Source organism: Poeciliopsis prolifica, unplaced genomic scaffold (assembly GCF_027474105.1).
Source record: "Poeciliopsis prolifica strain line A6 unplaced genomic scaffold, Auburn_PproV2 SCAFFOLD001, whole genome shotgun sequence".
Lineage (NCBI taxonomy): Eukaryota > Metazoa > Chordata > Actinopteri > Cyprinodontiformes > Poeciliidae > Poeciliopsis > Poeciliopsis prolifica.
Genome location: NW_026562376.1, coordinates 25,314,712 through 25,336,202, shown reverse-complemented (window position 1 = coordinate 25,336,202; position 21,491 = coordinate 25,314,712). Strand labels below are relative to the sequence as shown.

The 21,491-nt window shown below is 37.6% G+C and overlaps 1 protein-coding gene across 2 annotated transcripts in view; it reads left to right on the top strand.

The window, feature by feature from the left end:
* Nucleotides 1–5,174: 5,174 nt before the first annotated feature.
* si:dkey-106n21.1 (solute carrier family 23 member 2) overlaps nucleotides 5,175–21,491 on the top strand; it is a 41,579-nt gene continuing 25,262 nt past the window's right edge. For both annotated transcript variants that reach the window (XM_055031539.1, XM_055030753.1), the window contains exons 1-3: nucleotides 5,175–5,700; nucleotides 13,641–13,787; nucleotides 19,799–19,956. In XM_055031539.1, coding sequence (XP_054887514.1) covers nucleotides 5,647–5,700; nucleotides 13,641–13,787; nucleotides 19,799–19,956 — 359 coding nt within the window. In that variant the 5' untranslated portion in view covers nucleotides 5,175–5,646. The remainder of the gene's footprint in view (nucleotides 5,701–13,640; nucleotides 13,788–19,798; nucleotides 19,957–21,491) is intronic.

Sequence of the window (21,491 nt, the reverse complement as noted above, 5' to 3'; positions counted from 1 at the left end):
GCTCATGTCAAGACTCATCACACCAGATGATGTTTTTCTAATCTATTCTTGTCTTACATTGTTGAGTGTGTGAGAATTGCAACTCTCAGTTTCCCGTTGTTAACTGACAGAAATGGCAGCTGGTGGGATCTGCTGCTGCTGTACATCTGCTTCAAGGTTTTGCATGGTGGTCGTTCAGAAATGATATTCCACATTCCTTAGTTGTAATAAGCAGCTATTTAAGGTACTGTTGCTTTTGTACCATCTGAATCCAGTCTGCATTTTTTCTGCAGACCTCTAACAGCTGCAGGGCACTTCTGTTCCCTCAGCTGCTATTTCCTGAATGTTTTTCTGTAAACCAGTGACACAGTTGTCTACAAAAGCAACAACAACAACAAAAAACTCAAGTTTCTAAACAGTTTATAAAATTCTCAAGCCAGCGTATTTAAGTGGTATTCAGAGTCTTTTAAATCTGATTTGTTCTCCATTCTGATGCCCAGTTTTAGTTTCAGTTCATCATTTTCACCATGGCCATCAGTGTTTCCCACCAGCTTCCTCAACTTTGCATCCAATGGTGGATGGATGGATTTTGCCAAGCAAAACTTGTCATGCCTGAGATTTAATGCTACATTAAGGGAGTCGTGTGTGATTGTATTCAACATAAATGAGTGTCAGTGTAAATGATCTAAAGGCCTTATATTTCTATTTTTTACTTAAGAAAAACTCTATTTGAAATGCAATCCAACTCTGAATTGATTGAACCTTACTTGGACTAGCAGCAGGACAAAAAGAGTTTGGTTGTGCTGCCATCTGGTGGGCATGTGTGGAATTGCAGCCTTTAGATAATTAAGACTGCAGATGAATAAAACTTTTAATGCAAAACCATAATATTTTTTATAAAAGCAGTATAATACAACTATTTATGATTTTCATATGAAAAGGGGATAATCGAAATATATTCTAAATTCATGTGAGATGAAAATATTTATTGTAAGTGGATGTGAAAGCTTAGATAAACTTTTATCTTTTTAGGGTTTAGGCCCATATAACTAAAATATATAACTAATATATGGGTAGAAGCATCCTTAGTTGTGTATTCTTTTGAGTGTTTTTGATTTAAGTTTTGTGAAATTATTGAAGTCTGGTTTAGTTGTCATTTTCTGTTCTGTAGTTGCATCACGGTAGGAGGGAAAGTTACCAAGTAGAGGCAGATGGTCCCTCCAGTGGTCACTAAAACAAAGTACAACTAACGTGTTAATTCTTTCACTCCCATTTTTATACTACTGCATTCTCCTCAGGGATGACTGAATCCCTGAAGTATCACGAGTCGCTGTGAGGTGAAGCACGGAGAGAAACGGGCTAAGAACATACCCCTGGAGGACACTGGTCTTAATGGTTGTATGCTCCTCAATAAATCTTGAATCCTCGTCTCTGTACAGATGTATGAAAGAAAAAGGTTTAACAAGATAAAGGATTTTTTTTTTTTTTACCAATGAAAAATATATTTACTAGTTCAAATTATCTTTTTTGTGTGTGTTTTTATTCAAGTGCTGCAGTGCAATTTAAATTTATGCCAATGCAAAGAAAGGCCCTTGGTAAAAGAGGTTACAAACGAGTGGTTTATATGATCCTAAATGGTGACTCCAGGTCACTTGAGCCAACACGAACTTCTCATGAACTTTGGTAGAAAAAGAGCAATTCCTTTCTCCAGTTGCGTTTTTTCACGCAAATGATACCGTAACTTTCTTCTTGTGACTTGACGCCAATACCAGGTTACTTGCATTCACAATAATGTAGGCTGTCGGAAGCTGTTACAGTAGCACATGCTGGTCACTTGTTTTGCATGCATGTCATGGGTTACTGACGGGACTGCTTTTGTCTCAGGCATCACAAGAATTCATGCTTCATGCCTGTAGAGGTTCATTTTATTCCACATATGTCATTAGCTACTGTCCATGAGAACGGTCTAATGGAAATTTGCAGTGACTTATTGCACTGTCTTAAAATATAATGGCAAAAAGTAAATTTTGACTTTGTATGTTCACAATGACACTAAGGACAGATGTGCTTGTAGGACAGAGGCAGTTCTGCTACTTTATTGTACTCCTCCACACCGACAGTACAAAGAATCCTTTCAGGCCATGCAATCCTGTTTAAAATCTCTTCACACACCTTTGTATGGGTTATAAACAGACACTTTGTTGAAATTGTAAAGTTCCACTTTGAAGTCAGCTCCCATAGTTGTGCTCCAAAGACACAAATACAGCGGGAGTAAAAGAGGCTCGAGTGTCAAATCCTCAATAAAGACCTCAGCTAAGGGTGCTCTTTGTGTTGAAAATATAAGTAGCTAAAGACACAAATGAAGTGTACCTTCAATGCGAGGAACACATTCATTCTTCACAAAGGTTTCTCAGATATTCGTTTTCATGTCAACCTAAATTTACAAACTCGAGCTGCTTTTCAGTTGTTCCTACTGAGTTCACTGTGACTTCAATAGTGGTTGATGCCAAACGGCCCAATGAGTCTCACCAGGCAGCTTCTGGCTTCTGGTGGGTCTGCTCAGGACAGAGAACTCATTTTGTTCCTTAAGGCCCTGCATGGAACAATATGGTATGCATTACATTTTATCTGTCTCATATGTAACAAAATAGTGACAGTTTCAACAACGATGTAAAAAAAAATATGTATAAAAGATATATACTGCAACTTTAATTCTAACTGAAAATACAAGAGAGACTATGACAACATGATGAAGTCGCTAAGTTCCATGTAAAAAGCACTACTGAACCACCTACTACTCCCACATTACAGGCTAATTCACATTTGCGGTTACAGTAGCACATGCTGGTCACTTGTGCACATCTAGATCATAAGTTTCTGCGTGAACGCTATTTCTCTATTTCTCACAAGGATTAAGGCAACCTCAACCTTAAGGAAGCATAAACTTTGAGCTTCAGACGCACATATAGCGAAACCTAACGATACCCAAGCACTTTCTTACATTTAGAGTAATTATTTTTAAAATTGAAATAGCACAGTTGCATTTGATTTGTCTTGTATATTGGTCACAACACCACTGCATGTCCTGTGAGAAGATATTTGAGGTACAACCAATCAATTTGATAGTGATGTCACAGGAAGAACTGGACAGAAATACAAATCATGGCCATGAGTTTCCTCATGTGGACATTGATGATTCATTGATTATTTATGATTCTACTACTTTTCCCTGTACTGATGCATAGAAGTAGCATAGAGTCACACTGTCGAAGTCATGCAAATTATTAGCAAGTAGATAAAACAATTCCTGCTCTGCTTTAACTACAGAATACAGATTGGAATTTTTACATAAATCAAATTAAAAAAAGCTTAAAGTATAATTTCACATTATTTGAACTCTAAAAAAAGAAAATAAAAACAGCGCAGGGAAAAAATTAAGATACCACTTAAAATGATCAGTTTCTCTGATTTTACTTTTTAGAGGTATATGTTTGAATAAAATGAACATTCTTGTTTGATTCCATGAACTACTGACATGTCTCCAAAATTACAATCAAAAATTTAGTATTTATTTGCAGAAAATGAGAAATGGTCAAAATGATGAAAAAGACACAGCGGTTTCAGACTTCAAATAATGCAAAGAAAATAAGTTCATATTAACTTAGAAACAACAATACTAATGTTTTAACTCAGGAAGAGATCAAAAATCAACATTTGGTGGAATAACCACAAGGTTTTCAATGAGGCTCAGTGCAGTGGACTCTTCATTTTTTCCAGAGCTGCTGTATATATCAAATATGACTTAAGAGATATTTGACATTGTAATTTAATGCCTTGAAATTGGGCCCCTGTCTCTTTAAAAACTCCTGTTCCTTCTGAAACTTTTCTGGAAGTTTCAGTTCATTCTCTTGTATCAATAAACAGTTCAAACTTCTTTTTACTGACAGTAATCTTGCCTATATTTGTTGCCTCCAACTAAACCAACTTGACTTACGGCCAAAAATTGATGCTGTTGAATGATAAAGTCATTTGCAGATATCTAAACCGGTATTTTGTTTATTTTTGTGATATTTTATATTCCTTTCCCCAGATTCACACAAAAGACCAACTTGAAACAATTTCCTAAACCAACGCTAACAATACTTACAAATAATGATCTATTCATTTTTTTCATGACAGTTAATCTCAATAGAGCAGACATAGTTCATAAAATAAAAAAAAAATAGAAGAGCCAATATTTTCTTGTCTCATTGAATAATATTATTCTAAATTTAATGCAACAATTTCAATAAAAAAAAACCCTGGCTTTATACAAATTAACTCAGTTTTGCAACATAAATGCAACATAAATGTCTAAAGTTGTGTCTGAATTCAGGGTCTGGATCCTTCGCAGGACACCTTCATGTAGGCTGGGTCCTTCACAGGCCGTGAATAACTGCCCCGCCCTCACCTCAGCATAACTCATGTTGCCTAGCAACCGTGACAGCATGAAGCAGAGAAAGGTGCAGAAAAAAACGAAGCAAAAGTTTGTTTTTCCGTCATGTATTACTGATTTCTGTTTTATTCTTCGCCTTTTATAGTAAAGGATGTTCATAGTAAAAAAGGAAATCTGTTAGTTTGATTCTAAAATGTTCAAATGTCTATTGCACTTTTCTACAAGGAATAAATATAAGCAAATTATTCATTTACAAATGTAAAAGTCTCCAGATCTTAAATAAACCTGATATGTTCAAAGGCTTGAATATAAACAATCAAACCGTTTTGCTCTGTTTTGAAATACTTCATTAAACCAAACATTTTACAACTAAATATTACCTGTCTGAATAATATCAGTGTTTAATTTCCACTCATTGAGGAAAGCTAGCTGCCAGCTGGCTGTTAACGCAGCGGGAGCAGACATGTCCGACAATATCAGAGCAATATTGCAATTAGATGACGCTGCCTGAACCCGCAATAAATTCTGGGAAGCGGTGGGCCGCGACGGATACACCGGACCCATCCTTCAAATTTGGGGAATGAAGAGAACATTTGAAGGAGTCTTCGAATCCAGACAGGCCTTGTCGCCACGCTGTTACATAATCGGCCTACAAATCCATCCTTCGAAAGATGCAGACACTGAATTAAGATAGAGCTGTTATGTCAGTGTCATGGTTGCTATGGCAATCTGTTGTCATGGCACCCAACTAAAAGTTTGGGCGCCAGTCTTTCAGTTCAGAAGGATTAGCAACCAATTTTTCTTAACTTTTAAAGAGTTAAGAAAGAGAGAAACCCTGGGATTCTCCAAATTACACTTACGGCATAAATATTCTCACTCAAGACCTGCGTAGAAGTGGATAAGTCTCACAAATTCATGTGACAAATCATCTTACACCCTTGTTAGATCCATCGTCACACATCAGCAGACACATGACTGCAAGTCAAAGTAGCCGAAGCTTTCATTTGCTCACGAGCGCAGCGAGGAACATTTCAGAGAGCGGGAAAGCAAGTTACAAAATACCAGAGCCACACTCGTTTTGAAAGTGCCACTATGATCCTCTGGTGACGTGGGGCTGTTGTTCACAGGATAACTCTTCCCTTCTGCAGTCAGTTGAGAGCTTTAATCCCGTCCGGTATTGTCACTGAGGGCCAACAGAAGAAACGACACTCTGTCTTACTTCTGTTACCAGAATGCATCCGACTAAAGAAGAGAACATTGAGCTGGGAATCAAGCCTGCATTTGGGGTAAGTAAAATGTCATCTGAATTCTCTTTAAAAGTTCCACTGGTGCTTTGTGACTAGAAACTTTAAGTTCAAATGATATCATAACATCAGGACTTTTTCTTTTAAATTGAATTTTAGTTATATTTTTAATACAATGGACAGAGGGGTAAAATAAGTACACAGCGGAGTAAAAGCTAAAAGTAAGCCACAGTGGAATGCAGTGACTAAAGCATGAATGAGCACGAGAATATTTTCGTGGAATTGATTTTAATGCTTTTAAAACATATGGGTCGAGAGGTTTATTTTTCTCAACCTAGATGCCAGATTTAAAATAGTAAAGAGATAAAACATGAACCCCCAAAGTAGACAGTAATAAATACAGCTGAATGTGTTGTTTGTTGTGAACATTATTTTTGTCACAGTGACCTAAATCTGTTTACAGTCACATTACGGAAACTTTTCCTCCTTACAAGGACTAACAATTGTTAGGGTTATGCTGCAGGCTTGGATATAGGTCAGAATATGGAACAGTTATTACGAATAAGCTGAAAGGAACTTTGAATAAAATCATTTTCAGTCAGTTTCATGGCCTCCACGGCGACATGAACACCACTGTGAGTGTAGGAATGGAGCAAAACAGACTGCATAGGGTGCACAAGTGTTCACAGCTGAGTCAGAGGTTGATATTTTTCCTTTTTTTTTCTCTTCCCTCAACAAATTTTTGAAGTACTTCGGATAACGGGGAACAAAAATGCTGACACACAGATGTGTGAACATGGCAGGCGGTCAACATGTGTACATGAAACAGCACAAGGTCTTATCATCTACATCCTCAACTGACAGTCATTGTAAAGCAGAATGTGAGGCTTCCAAATGCTGAGTTTGTCATTAGACAAGACAAAATGAGACAATGCAAAATACCAGGTTGGTTAGAACAAAACAAAATGTTACCAATTTTTCACTGAGAATTAAAAGTCTCAAATCCGATGCCTGGTTCACCAGGCAAGATTTCATTTATTTCTTCATTTATTTCAAACAGGTTTTTGAAAACAAAGAAAACAGCTAAACCGTAGGACAAGAGAAAACAGATGGATACTCAACTGAAAACAAAAATAGTTAGCATTCCTCTTCTTTTCTGTTTGAAAAGGAGTAGAAAGAAATGAATACTTATATAATCTCATCCCTTATTTAAATTTAATGAAAAATATTGCTTACCATAAATTTGTACTTAAGAACAAATTATGGTATTTGTGCAAGTGTGCTAGTTTATGTAATATCATTTACAAATAAATGATATTACATAAAACAAAATTAACACAAATTGACTCTCATTGGAGGAGAAGAAAGCTGATTGACCTGTAATGGCAATAGTAATAATGACAATTGTAAATAACAACCAGACACACAGCGTCAGAATAATTTAAAATTGAAGGCTGATTTCCAAAGTCAGAGACCCCGCACATAGAGATAAAAAACAAAACAAAAAAAACTTAGTTGTAACAGGTGTGGTTGCAGTGGTACACACACCATCAGTATCTGAACCTTTTCCAGACTTTCTGTCCTTCAGCCTTCCTGTTCTGTGAGCTTCTCATGTCAAGCTCTGCTCTCATGACAAACGCCTCAACGTTCCTACTGGGATCTTTTTTCTGCGTCAGTGACGGCCGAGTAAAACAGCGTTACTTGGTGCTTTATTCATTGCTCACTAGTGACGCCTGGTGTTGCACTGAAACTGTGACAATCTCGACGCTCATGAAAAAATATTAGGACGTGCAGTATGTCGCAATAGCATTTTACTCAAACCCATGTAGGATCTGTTGATCCGATTTAACTTTGTTGTAATTTCTATCCAAAATAATCCTGCTGTTGACTGTTGGCTAAGGCTGGGTTTTATTTTTCCTCATTGTCAACTAATGTAGTAATCAATTAATAGTCAAATGTCTTTGACAACAAACATATTAGTTTTAGTGTCTGGGGAGTGAAGTGATTGTTGGAGCTGATAAGGTATTTTTCAGGATTTGTCACTGAAAAACAACAATTCTTCTAAATGCATTAATTGGGGACAACAGGTTATGATTCTTCAGTTATATATAGAGAGAATTTTCACCTTACAATAACAACACAGTAATAATAATTATGATAATCTCTATTATTAGTGGTATTAGATAAATCTAAAGTGAAATGAAAGTAATAGTAATATCATCACTGGTGTCAATCTGGTGTTGCTGCAATAATAATAATAGCAATTATCACTGTTGTTATTATTTATCATATACCTGCTCTGTGTGAGATTTTATAACAGAATACAATTACAAATAACACACACAAAAAAACAGCTAAGTTTGGCTAAAATAACAAAAATCTAAAATATTAAACTTTAAATACTAATGTTTACTTAAATACAAAAACTTATCTAAACAAAGAAACTGTCCAATCAGCATTTAAGCCTGCTGAGCCCTGGCCCCCTTCTTTTGCCTGGCAACTCCAAGGCAGGCAAGTACCAGCAGGAGAACAAAGACATAATCTTAAGCAACCAAAATTAACTTTAAGTTGATAGAAATACATATGTAAACTAAATGTGCCCACTAACAAATATAACAAATGTCCCCAAATCAACTAATAAATTTTGACACTTTAGCTTTTTTGAAGCTAAAGTGTTTCTGTGTTTGTACATTGTGCATAAAAAGAGTTCCCGACATAGGAGGGGTCATCACACACACCCCCATCTTGGACTACCAGGACCTTTAGGAAACAATTAGCTTGTATTGCTGGTAGATCTGTAGTCTATGGGGGACTTAAGAACTGCAGACTGTTTTTGTTTTCTCAGCATTTGAATTCAACCGGTGCTCTAAAACCAGGCATTTCTCTCCTGCACACCCAACTCAGTTCAGTTTGTTTCTGTTACACCTGTTCACAACAAGTCACATATAAGCATAAATATAATCAATGAAATATTTATCAAATATCTAATTTGTAATGACAGCAAATTTTAACGTCTCAATTGTTGACTGTATTCTATGTCTTTGTATTTTTTATAATGTAAAGCACTTTGAAATGCCTTGTTGCTGAAGTGCGTTATACAAATAAGATTTGATTTGATAAGCGACAGGGACATTCCAATCGACCCTACTAATCAAACAGTAAATTACGTTCAGTTGATAAACTCAAAAATATGTGAATGGAACAAGTACTTTTAATTTATAAATTAGTTATGCCTTATTTCAACTGGGATATTTTCACTAAAAAGTAGACCAAAATACTTGGTAACATTTTGTGTTTTTTGCACCTCAGGGAAACATCACATTCTCAACAGAGTCTTCACTGAATATATCGTCATCCTTAATTTAATTTAATCTGGACGCACACTTGACATTTACTTGTCAAGTGCAAATAGTGGTCTATCTAAAATCACAGCCACCTTTTCTCTCTTAACCTTCTTTGTTTGTGAGTAAATTAAATGATATTTTGAAAAGCAATGGCTTGCTTTAACTCTCGCAAATAATGCAACAAATATGTGTCCCTTCCTCTGCATGCGTTCTCGGTAACTGCTTCAGTGACGGCCAGTAGATGGAAGCAAAGGCTTTCACATGCAACCTCCAGAGCCATTTTGTTTTTAGTGAAATACCTGCTCAGAAACTGTAACATTAAAGTACAAACAGAGATAAAATGCAGAACCGGCTTGTGACGTCAGTAACAATAAGATATGAAACATTTGGCCACACGGTTGCTTTAATCTGACACCCCCTCTTATTTATTACCAAATCAAAAAGCTTTTTCCTCAGAGAAATAATCAGTTAGTTGCTTTCCGGAACAACACAGAATGTCCTAATGCATTACAGCAAACCTTGAAATGTTACAAATAAAAAAAGAAAGACTTCCTGTCATCAATGCGTTCTCTCTCCACCATTTTCTTGTTTCCTGTTTTCTATAAAACAGCCATAACAGAGTTTCACAGCCTTTAGGAGACCAATTCAAAATCCACCAAAGGGTTTGTAAACTGGAAACCCTTTTTTGTTCTTCTTACCATGTTAAAACATATGTTTGGTGGTTTGTCAGGAGTCAGACACAAAGCAGAAGAACTTTTCAATGAACATTTTCCACACATACAGCAACGCGAGTTAGCTTAAAAATGACTATTTTCTGATGATTGAAAACGTTTTTTTTTTTTTTTTTATGAAAATGGTTGTAATTAGCTGAAATAGAAAATACAATTGTATCCCAACAATTTTAATTAAAATCTGATGCCATCACATCCTCTGCCCCATGCAAAGTAGTTGTTTTCATAACAAATGTGGGCAAATCTTTGTCTGTAATCTGCACATGTCAAAAATGCACAACTCTGCAATTCTGCTGTTTCCATCAAATAACAAAAAATTTATTAAAATCACACATCGATAAGATTCTTCATGACACAAGTCACTAAAAATCATGACAGCAACTGACATATCATGAGCTGTACTGTGTAGTGATACTTTAACCATGAATTAATTATGACTTTAATTCATGGTTGAAGTTTGGCAGGGCCAATGATGACTCATCATCTATCAGCCATAAGAGGAGACGTCAACAAGCCCCGCCTAATTAGGAGATGCTGTGATGCTTGATACTTGATACTTGGGAGATGTGTCACAGATGCTGCGACTTAAGGGGAAATTATAATCTGTGGTTTTAGAGTAGAGATGCAGATTCAACACGTTTTAATGACATGCAACTTTTCATGAAGTGTGTGATGCTGTTAGAGCTCGGGTGGAGCCAACTGCTAAAAAACAAAAACAATCCATTCTCCTCCTGCCTCTTTCTGTCGTCTTCTTTGTGGTTCCCATCAGTAGAAACATCCGGCTGTTGATCACATGACTTGTGTGATGCTTAAAAAAGTGATGCTATTGCAGTTTTGTGAAACCATCAATTTTGATAGCACAAAAAAAAAAAAAAACACCTCATCCCATCGCAAGAACGTTTTATCAAAAAGAAAAAAAAAAGTTTTTTTCCTGAATTGTCGTACCATTGAGTGAATTTATTTTCTTACTTTCAGGTTGCGTGATTTTTTTGGTGAATGGAAATGCAGACATAGTTGTCATAATTTCAGTTTGCCGATCTTCTGCTGATTGCTCATTGTGCTCCATATTCAAACACCTTCTCTTCACCTGCTCAGTGTGAGATTGTATGATGCCTTCAAACTCTGGTTCATGAGCCAACACTTTACTGGCCCTGCTTGACTCACACCACTGATGTTTGCTTCTTTCTTACCGGTATAATAGTAAAGGTTTTGAGCTTCCATTGCTGAACCTCGCCTGACTCTGACCCTGTTTCAAGCCTGTTGTATTCTGGATTCCCCCCCCCCCCCCCTTTATTTGAGATCATCCTGTGCATGACCCTGGACAGCTTATGAACCATGAATTATTGGCTTGTGGACGCAATTGCCTCTGCTCTCAGTGAACATCTCTGAGACCCTCAAGGCCAGTCTTTCACATGGCCTCTAGCCCTGCAGAAACTAGATTCTTGGGTTCTGTAAATCCCTGATTCCTGTTAAATCTCCTTTTTGTTTTTCCTATGTTTTGGTTCTCCATCCAGTCATGTCACTCATCTTTGTTTTTTTGTGTTCCAGGACCACTTCAATGCAATCCCGCTGTGTTTTGTAATAAATCTTTTGGAATCTTCCCTGTCCTGGTTTCTGGCTCTCAAACATAAATGTTACAATGGTTTTCAGCAGTTGTAATCTCTGTCTGTGCTTCAGCTAACATTTAGTTTGTTTTTGCTATTTTGCCCTTGATGTCACGTTTTCTTTTACGACTCTGAGAATTGTCTGACTTACCTCTTTGTTGTCCTCCATACAGTTAGTTTCTGTACATATGTTTTGTCAGTGCTGTGATCATGTCAGAGCAACAACTTATATTACAAAGTGTTTTACTGTCCATCTGGATGCTGCACTCTTCCATAGGACAACAGAATATTGCTCTTATAAACATGTAATGACTAAAATCACGATACCCTCAGTGTGTATCCCTCAGAAAAAGAAAGTAAGTTAAATAAAGAAATCCGTATGGTGGTGATACCACGGTAGAGAGTGTTTATTTTATAGTTATTGTGCTGTAAATGATCCGGTATAAAACTGTACCACTGCACTTTTGAATTTTAATCATCAGAATACCGGGATTGTTTCTGTTGTTTTAAACGGTTTACGTCAATCTGCTTTTCTCCCTTGATACGCTTCCCGACTGCCCCGCACTGCAGGGGATTAAAATAAATAAATAAATAAATAAATAAATAAATAAATAAATAAATAAATAAATAAATAACAACATCCACATTGTGCAAAACTCTGAAATGGGAAATCCAGGAAATAGAACGGAGCAGTGAACTAGATGTGAACCAGAATTAGAGAATTTGGCGCTGAACAGTGGAAAGTCAAGAGCTTGTAGTGGCAGATCAGGTGAAACGCATGACGATGAAACGCATTGTCTCATGTTTCAACAACAACAACAAAAAACTCACAGTTTTCCCATCATTGTTGGGTCTGTGTCTGATCAAAGGCACAAAACACTGAAAAGACCAAACCTCCAGTCCAGAGGGGAGGACTGTCAAACTGGAGTGGCTCACCAGGCTGAGCCACTCCATGGAACATTCCCATCCACTGATGGTGGTGAAAGGCTTGGAAAGATTTCAAAGTTCAAATATCCAGCTCGGACAGGAGGACTCGCCTTTATTCTAAATGAGTAGCCTACACCAGTTTGCAACCTCCACTTCTCTTTATTATAACCTTGTGTAATGTCGACATCTGACAAAATTACACTTTGTGTAGCCATGTTCTTTCACTCCAAACCAGAAACACACCTAATCAGCATTTTCCTTCCTTTCTTTCTGCTTTTCAACCTTCTGAAATGTTTGTTCTTTTCAGAATGGTGGGTTCTTTGATTTAGACACAGTGGAGGAGCATTGAGTATTCTTATTCATGTATTACAGCCCTTGTCTTTCTCAGTGATTTCTTAAATCTACCAGTCTGGAAATAGTCTATGTAAGATGTCACAATTTGTTTAATAACTTGAATCAACTACGTATGAGTGAAATCAGCAAAAAACAAAACAAACAAACAAAAAACAGGAAACAGGATGTGAGGGAAGCTGAATTCATCCTCCTCATTTGTGGTTAAAAAGTGAGGCAGTAAAGTTTGTGAGAAACACGGTTTCTGTCGGTCTCCAAACTTTTGGCATCAACTGTCACAACACACACTCGGGTAGAGCTGAAAAAAAGCCTTTCTAAAGCCTAAAAGAAGAATGCCGTAAGCCAAGTGGAACAACTTGTTTCGCTGCAAAACCTGTAAAATAAAACTGCAAAACAGCAAAAACATGCAAAACAGCTTATTTGAGCAAAAGCTGGGCTCATCTAACCCTCCTTCTTTTGGGTTAGATCAAACCCACAACAACCTCCTTTGTGTTCGGGGAGTTTTTACCCCGTTTATTCACTTTTTATTTATTTATTGTTTTTTTACTTGACTTTGCTGAAAATTATGTCCTGTTTCCACATACAGATACAAAACATAAGATCCAATAAATATTTATAGAACAAATACTTTTTGCCAATCAGTCATTTTCCTTTCCAAGAACAATCTGAATATCTACATACACACATTTCAAACATTTAATGAATGCTAAATTATTCAGTTTATTCAGTAAAAGCAAACAAAAAGACATTGACAAACTTTATTGTCATTCATTTGTGCATTTGAAATGTCAAGCGAATATGAAGCAAATGTTTGTTATTAATTATAAAGTGAATAATTAATTGTAAGAAAAAGACTGTAAAAAGAAAACTTGCCCAATTCTTCTCCACTGTTTTTAAAGCTCAGACTAAACCAGCAACAAAGCTAAAACAGAATTCAAGACAGTCACAGTCATTTTCTTGATTTAGAAAAAGGCTTAGACTGGAATTGATCACCTGTTTACCTTTTTTTCCGGCTATGTTTCAAGGGCAGTGATGAACAGCCACAGCTAACCGACACCGTGGAGCCACACACCGATGAGCCTCTTGGACGGGCGGTAGACGAATGTGTTGACTTGGTTTACTCCCTGAATGACAGGCCACCGTGGTACCTTTGCATTCTCCTTGGCTTTCAGGTAAATAAATAACAGCTTATCACTTTAAGATGACAGAACATTTAAAAATAACATGAGTTCCTATAGTGACTTTTATTCTTTTGGTAAAGGGTAAGATATCCTGTATTGTGCTTTATCAAGTTCAGAGAACCCCAAAGCGCTTTGCGCTGCATTCAGCCATTCGCTCATTCACACGCTGATGTGATGGAGGCAAGCTGCTGGATTGTGGCACAGCTTCCTTGGGTCAGTCTCTCTGAGTTGAGGCTGCCAAACACCAATGTCCAGCATTTCCCCTTACAGTTGTCACATGCTGAGGGTTTTCTTGCATGTACAGCTTAATTAAAATCACCCAACTACATCTTAATGAAATCAAGACCTAACTTTTGAGTTGACTCAAGTCATTTCATAGTTCTTTGCCAGTCCGTGTCTGCTGGTATGTCTCCCATTTTTACAGTAGCGACAGCCTAGTCCAGCGATGCCCAAAGTTGGTCCTTGAGGGACAGCATCCTGCATGTTTTAGTTCTCTCTTTGGTGGTGGTGACAACCTTTTCAGCATGTCAATGTTCTTCTTAGGGATCTAATGAGCCATCATTTGATCCAGGTGCGTTAAATCAGGGAGAGAACTAAAACACGCAGGATGCCGGCCCTCCAGGACCCACTTTGCGCACCACTGGCCTAGTCCATGACATGTGGTGATATTTTAGGACCTCTTGAAACTTTAAGTTTCATGCTTTCATGCTTGGTTAGAAGGCCAGACATACGTAACACTGATAATTGTTATGGATGTCATTCAACTGTCTGATTTGAAATAATGTTGGAATATCTTTAAATCCATTACTACACTCATAAGCTGCTACGATCCTGACAGACGGCCCTTTTGATCACAGCAGAATATCTATATAAATGTGTTCTTTTATCTTTTATTTTTCTATTAACAAAAACGAATATATGCATTTAAGTTATGTTTGCTTTTTAACACTACTTCTTCTGCGACAGACTGGCGACCTGTCTGGAACGCAGCTGGAGATAAGCACCAGCACCTCCCGACCCCGTTAGGGAGAAGGGTGCTCAGAAAATGGATGAATGGATACTATTTCTTATAATTGTGCTTTTACTTATGTTGGTTTATCTTTATGGGTTTTCTCCATTGTTTTGCTCAAAGACAGTTCAGATTCCATAGACAGACAAACAGAGTGCATATAAAATAAGTTATCAGTAGATCTACTCAACTAAAGATATACCAATGACTTATATAACCAGTCATCCACAATGACTTTTCACATCGTGAATAGACAATGAGAAAATCTCTGTATTGAAAATTATTTCATAGCATGAGTCCAATATTACATAGAAACCGTAGATGATGTAGTTTTTCTTCTGGCTTTTTTTTTTGCAAACGCATAATTCTGCAGGTTTTTATTGTTCTGATGCAATTAGGTATGCGTTACTGTGAATTATACACCCACAGCATCCTTTCTGTTGTGCTGTTTAAAATCAATCAGCAAACACATTATTTTTTTTCCTGAGCAATCTCACTGATCAGACTCCAGCATGTCTGTGCGTTTACCACAACAGATAAAGTTCTCATGTGAAACCCTAATAGGTTTAATGCAAGCACAAGACAGCTACAGTGACATTGTTGTTTTGGCTTTTTTTTTTTTTTTAACATGCATGCGGCCCTTATTGCACATTCTTAAAACACATTACAGACATGTAGTATTCAGTGCAATATTTTTTTTTCCTGTTTGTATTAACTTTAACAAAAGTCTGTCAAATCTAGAATTGGTGACGATGACTTGTGCCAAAGTACTTCCAAATATCAAAACATACTCAAAAAATTGGAATAAAGGTCAAATGATGTTAAAGGTTAATTTATTATATCAGGTGGGTACGACGGAGGTATTGGAAAAATGACGTGACGTTGCGTCGTGCTTGTGCTTACACAAGAAAATCAGAGGACCAGCGGGTCATGAGTTTGTTTCGGAGGTAAACAACCATGACATTAGAATCATGCCGTAAAACTAGTTACGAGGAGGCACAACAAAATGGATAAACATTGGTCATGAATGAGCGATTAGATATTTTTAGAGCTTAATCGTTTCAGCTTTGGCCCTCCGCGAGGCCCCCAAATGAACCACGGATGAGGATGTACTACTGATAGAAACGATGCTCATATCCTCTTAGCTTTTCCTTATTTTGTCATGTTACAACAACATCCTTCAAACAATTTTATGTGATATGGATTTTACAAAGTAGGAGAACATAATTATTCCCATATGACTGAATTTATATCCAGTTTTACAAAAAATATTAGTTCTGTTTTTGATGCCAGTCAGATGGTGAATTACATGGCAATTTTGAATTTGGATATTTGCATCTTCCATTTGTATAAATATTATTATTATTAGGTCTTCTTGGCATTTAAGGTATGAAAATGACTGTCCAATCTTGAAGTTGAGTAAAAATATACATTTCTGAACAACCACAATGTTTTTTAACATTACAGTTTGTCAAATACAACAAAATATTGCAAAATACTGTTGACATCAGCATTTGTAAATCTTGCACCACTACTGCAATAAACTTTCAAAGGGGCAGTATTATGTATTCTAAAGGCACTATCAAGTAACTCTTCAGTTATTAAATAATGCTATATATGTCAAATAATAAATTTAATGCCTTGAGCCTTAAATTAAAAACTCCTTCTCTTTATGAAACTTCACCTCCTGGAAGTCATCACAACATGGCTCCTCTATCAACCCTTTAGCAATGTTTTTACCAGCATTGAAGTGAGATGTCACTCCGATATTGAGCTAGTTTGAAGGAGCTGAGTGGCGGACTTGTGGGAGAGGGCTGCTCTGTAAAGTGAGAGACTAAAGATTTTCTCAAAAATACACTAAAGAATTGCATCTATACTCCCGGTTTGGTTTTGTTGAGAGAATAACATTGTACCTTTATCCATCCATCCATTATCTGTTCACTCTTGTCCCAAGTGAGGTCGGGAGGTGCTGGTGCCTATCTCCAGCTGCGTTCCGGGCAAGAGGCGGGTTCACCCTGGACAGGTCGCCAGTCTGTCGCAGGGCAACACACAGAGAGACAAACAGGACAAACAACCATACACACACACACTCACACCTAGGGAGAATTTGGAAAGACCAATTAACCTGACAGTCATGTTTTTGGACTGTGGGAGGAAGCCAGAGAACCCAGAGAGAACCCACGCACGCACAGGGAGAACATGCAAACTCCGTGCAGAAAGACCCCGGGTTGGGAATCGAACCCAGGACCTTCTTGCTGCAAGGCAACAGTTCTCAATCTACAGCTCAAAACAGTAGATTTCACATCATACTTTCCCCTTAATATGTAAAGTGGATATGAAATCATACTTCTTCATGATGATATTAAAATCCAGAAAACATTTAGTAATAAAACAAAATATCAATTTTATTTTTAAGTATTGCAAGCAAACGGTGGTGCCTTTTATTAAAGGTTCTGCTGTTGATTACACAACTTGAGGCTCACCAAAGAGCCTCATATGATTCGTGATGAAATGCAATGGAAACCTGCTCAGCTTGAAAGTGAAAACATGCTTTTGTTCACCTGAAGACATTATTTTCTGATGTTTTTTGGCCAATTTTAACATTTGCAGCTGAAAAAACACTTCTTCACAGTGAATTATCACCTTGCAGCACATTTTAATTTTTAAAGCCAATAGCACTTATTGTGATTATTGTTATGCTGTTTGCAGCTTATTAAATAATCAGGTTGTTTACGGGCGTATTAGTCTACGTGTCTTTTTTTATTCTGTGTTTAATTTGGATAGAGTACAAGTGCCAGATACCTCATAGTTAAAACTATAAAGATAGTAGTACCTGTCTCTTTTCACAGGATGGTGCCTATCTACATGCGGTGTGGGAGAGTCATATTTCTTTTTTCACCTGAAAAGGAAAATAAGAGGAGCCGTAAATTCCCAGGTGGCTGACTGCAGCAAAGATAAAAGACTATGTCTTCACATTATCTGGATCCCCTTAGAGCCACAGCATACACCTGAAGACCAGGGCTTAACCCATGTTTTACCACACTAAATCACAACTTGAAATAGGCTGTTATAAATCCAAAGGACATTCAGAGCTCACGGTTCTCCAGTCACCTCATCATCAGTGAGGTCAACAGGTTGTTTTTTCACTGATGTGCTCTGCCTCACACTTTCTCTGCTTTCCTGTTAGAAGACTCTTCATTAAGGGGTGCAGCACCTTGTAAAAATATTCCCACCTATTGAGCTTTTCAACTTTTAGTCTTGTTACGATAAGGTTCGTTGCATTTTATTAGGATTTTATTTAATAGTGGAAAAACAACAGGAGGTAAAATGACTTGTTTTCAGAGTTGCAGTAGGAGTAAAAATCTCACGAGCAAACTGCATTTTCTTTGCAAATTTGCATAGGTTCTTTTGATATTTTATTAATGTTGAAAATTGTTGAAATTAAAAGGTTAGTACGTAGGGCCGGCCCAAGGCTAACCAAACGCGAGAGCTACCTAAACTGACTCCTCTCGACATGAAGGAGCAGCGGCTCTACTCTGAGTCCCTCCCGGATGACCGAACTGTCTCTAAAGCAGAGCCCAGACACACTACGGAGAAAACTCATTTCCGCCACTTGCATCCGTGATCTTGTTCTTTCAATCATAACCTAAAGCTCATGATCATAGAAGAGGTACTAGGAACATAGATCAACTGGTAAATTGAGAGATTCGCCTTTTGTCTCATTACAGACTGGTACAGCACCTGCTTTACTGAAGATGCTGTGCCAATCTGCCTATCATCTCCTGCTCCATTTTGCCCTCTTTCTTGAACAATAACCCAAGATACTTAAACTCCTCCACTTGTGACATGATGTCTTCCATTTTCCGGCTAAACACGATGACCTCGGATTTGGAGGCACTGATCCTCATCACACTCAGCTGTGAACCACTATAGCAAAAGTTTTAGATCACAGATGAATCCAGGAGGACCACATCATGTGCAAAAAGCAGAGACACGATCTGAAATCCAAAAAAACAGATCCCCTGAACACCTTGGCTGCGACTGTAAATCCTGTCTGCAACCCTACCCTGGATAAGGGGGAGAAGATGGATGGATGGAGAGAGAAGGGGATGTATTCTTCCTCTTATTGAAATAATTATAAGCACATTGGTTTGTCCAATCAGTACATTCTTGTGTTGCTAGCATGCAGCGCTCAGTACGTTGTTCCTCTTGGTATTTCTTTAATTATATGTGCAGTACACAGTTAAAACAGTGTGAAAGAGACTTTGAGCTTTCATTATCCCAACAAGGCATTTCCAGTGTGTCATGGTCATGTTTTACAAATGTGAAATTGAATTTGTGCCAATCTTAGAAATTAATTCCAGACGTCTGTCTATTATGGTCTGCTATCAATCTGAAGTAATCCTCCAAACAGCCATCTAAAATATACTGGCTTTGTTCGTGGGAGTTTAAAAAGTGCCTTCATTAATCTGCTCCAGTTTATTACCATCTGTCTTTGATTTGTATTTCCTTTTACACAAATTCTTTTTAAACAGTGGTGCTCTTCACCAGCAGAGATGTCCTAACTCCCCTCAGCACACACAAAAGCTAAGCGTGAAGTGTGAGCTGTAAGAGTGCAAGATGTTCAAGAATTTCTGGTTGAGTTTATGCAGTCCTCCACTCACATTTTTCTTAGGCTATTTGGTTACTGTAGATTTGCCCACATGCAAGATTGCACTGGATCAAATAGGTGGGCAAAGATGATGAACATTGCTCTGAACCTGTTGCCAGTTATTGCCAGATATATATTTTTTTACTTACACAGTAAAAAGACACCTGTTACAGTGTAATTCCTTTTTTAAGATACTCCCATACCTGTGAACATAGCTGTACCTGGACTTAACCATGTCACATAGTACTGTAGCAACTAGTAGCACTTGTTCTGGAACTGAAGTTTGAGGTCTTGTGATCCTTCAGCATCTCCTCTGTCCATCTTCTCATTCACGATCCACAGCACTATGTCCTTGCCTTCGGCGGAATCATCGCCGTCCCGCTGATCCTCGCCGAGCCTCTCTGCATCGCAGACAACAACGAGGCCAAAAGCAATCTCATCTCCACCATATTCTTCGTGTCAGGATTGTGCACGCTGCTGCAGACGACCGTTGGAACCAGGTAACAAAGCCCCAGTGAACCAATAAGCCACCTGGCTTACGCAAAGCTCAGATACATAAACTGGCACTTTCAAATGTTTGTAAACTACTTAGGAAGGTACTTACCTCAGTGTAAAAGAATATTTATGACTGTGCTCTATGTATGGGTGGGTTCCTGTTTGCGCTGGGGTTGTTTTTTTCCTCTTTTTTGTTTGAAGCATGTGTAAAGTGAAGAAATATCTCAACTAACAATGCCTCCTCTGTGCTCAGGTGTATTTGAACGTTTAACCCTTGTCCTGAGTGTTTCCTGGAACGATAGAGGACCCATTTACATTTTAGTTTTATTTGGGATTACCTGAAAGTAAATCTCTGTCCACCTCCATGTTTTGCTTTGCATTGATTTGGTCTGAGTCAGATTGCCACACAAATGCTAAGAGGAAGAGTCTCTCTTTCAAGTCTAATCCCTGCACTCCCTTTACTGGACTCGGCTTTACACGCCTGTGTTTGATGCTTTCTATTTAATTGCCAATAGTTTCTGTGACTAGAGTTTATTGAATTTCATAATTACTACCTATTTACCATTCACTCTGCATGTGGGAACATAGTGTTTGAAAGTGCACATGCACATCTGAACATCAGCCAGCATGTGGAAATAACTAAAGCTTTTGTTCAAGTTCTCCACCTGCATTTGTTGCCAAATGCTTAAAAGGTCACAAGTGATCCAAGCAAATAGGTTGACAGTGATTTATAGGTCACTTAATCTTTATTTTCTTTGCATATGTTCAAATGTCTCTCTAACAACTGAAACGTGTGTGTCTCCAGTGTCTTGCAAAAGCGTTTGCAGGGCTTGAACATATTCATGTTTTGCCATGCTTCTACCACAAACGCTAATGTGTTTTGTTGGAATTTCATGTTATAGATCAACAAAAAGTATTTAGGAATTATGAAAATGGGAAGAAAGTGATGCAGTTTTTTCAAAGTTTTTTTACTAAAAAAACGTTGAGTGGCTGTGTTTCCATTGCCAATGTGTACAAAAGTTTTTCAATATTCTGCTAATGCAAAAAAAGAAAAGAAAAGCAAAAATGCAATGTCGAAATTGTTGTGTTTCCATTCAATAGAAATATTACACATGTTTAGTCTGGGGAGGCAAGCCCCTTGGGAGGAGCTGCGTATTTATGCAGCGTTGTTTTTTTAATTATTATTATTTCTTTTTTTTTTATTATTGTCATATTTCGAGTAAGCACATTTAGTTTCATAATTCCAATTTGCTCAATTTTATGTATCGGCAACATTAACTGTCCACAGAGTCAGCCGGCCACCCTAGACTGGAAGCTATTTCTTTTATTTTTACCTCAGAGTGATCAACTTTCTATTACTCCTACCTCACAGTAGTCTATACAGTGAAGACATCTATCTGCACTTTCTGCACTGGTGCAACATGCTGGTGTGAGATAGAAGAGTGATGGCAGCAAACCAGCAAAAAGCAATTACCTTTGCACAGTCCCCCCTCCTTTGCAAACCCACAGAAAATGCAAGAAAATATGTAAAGAAACATCA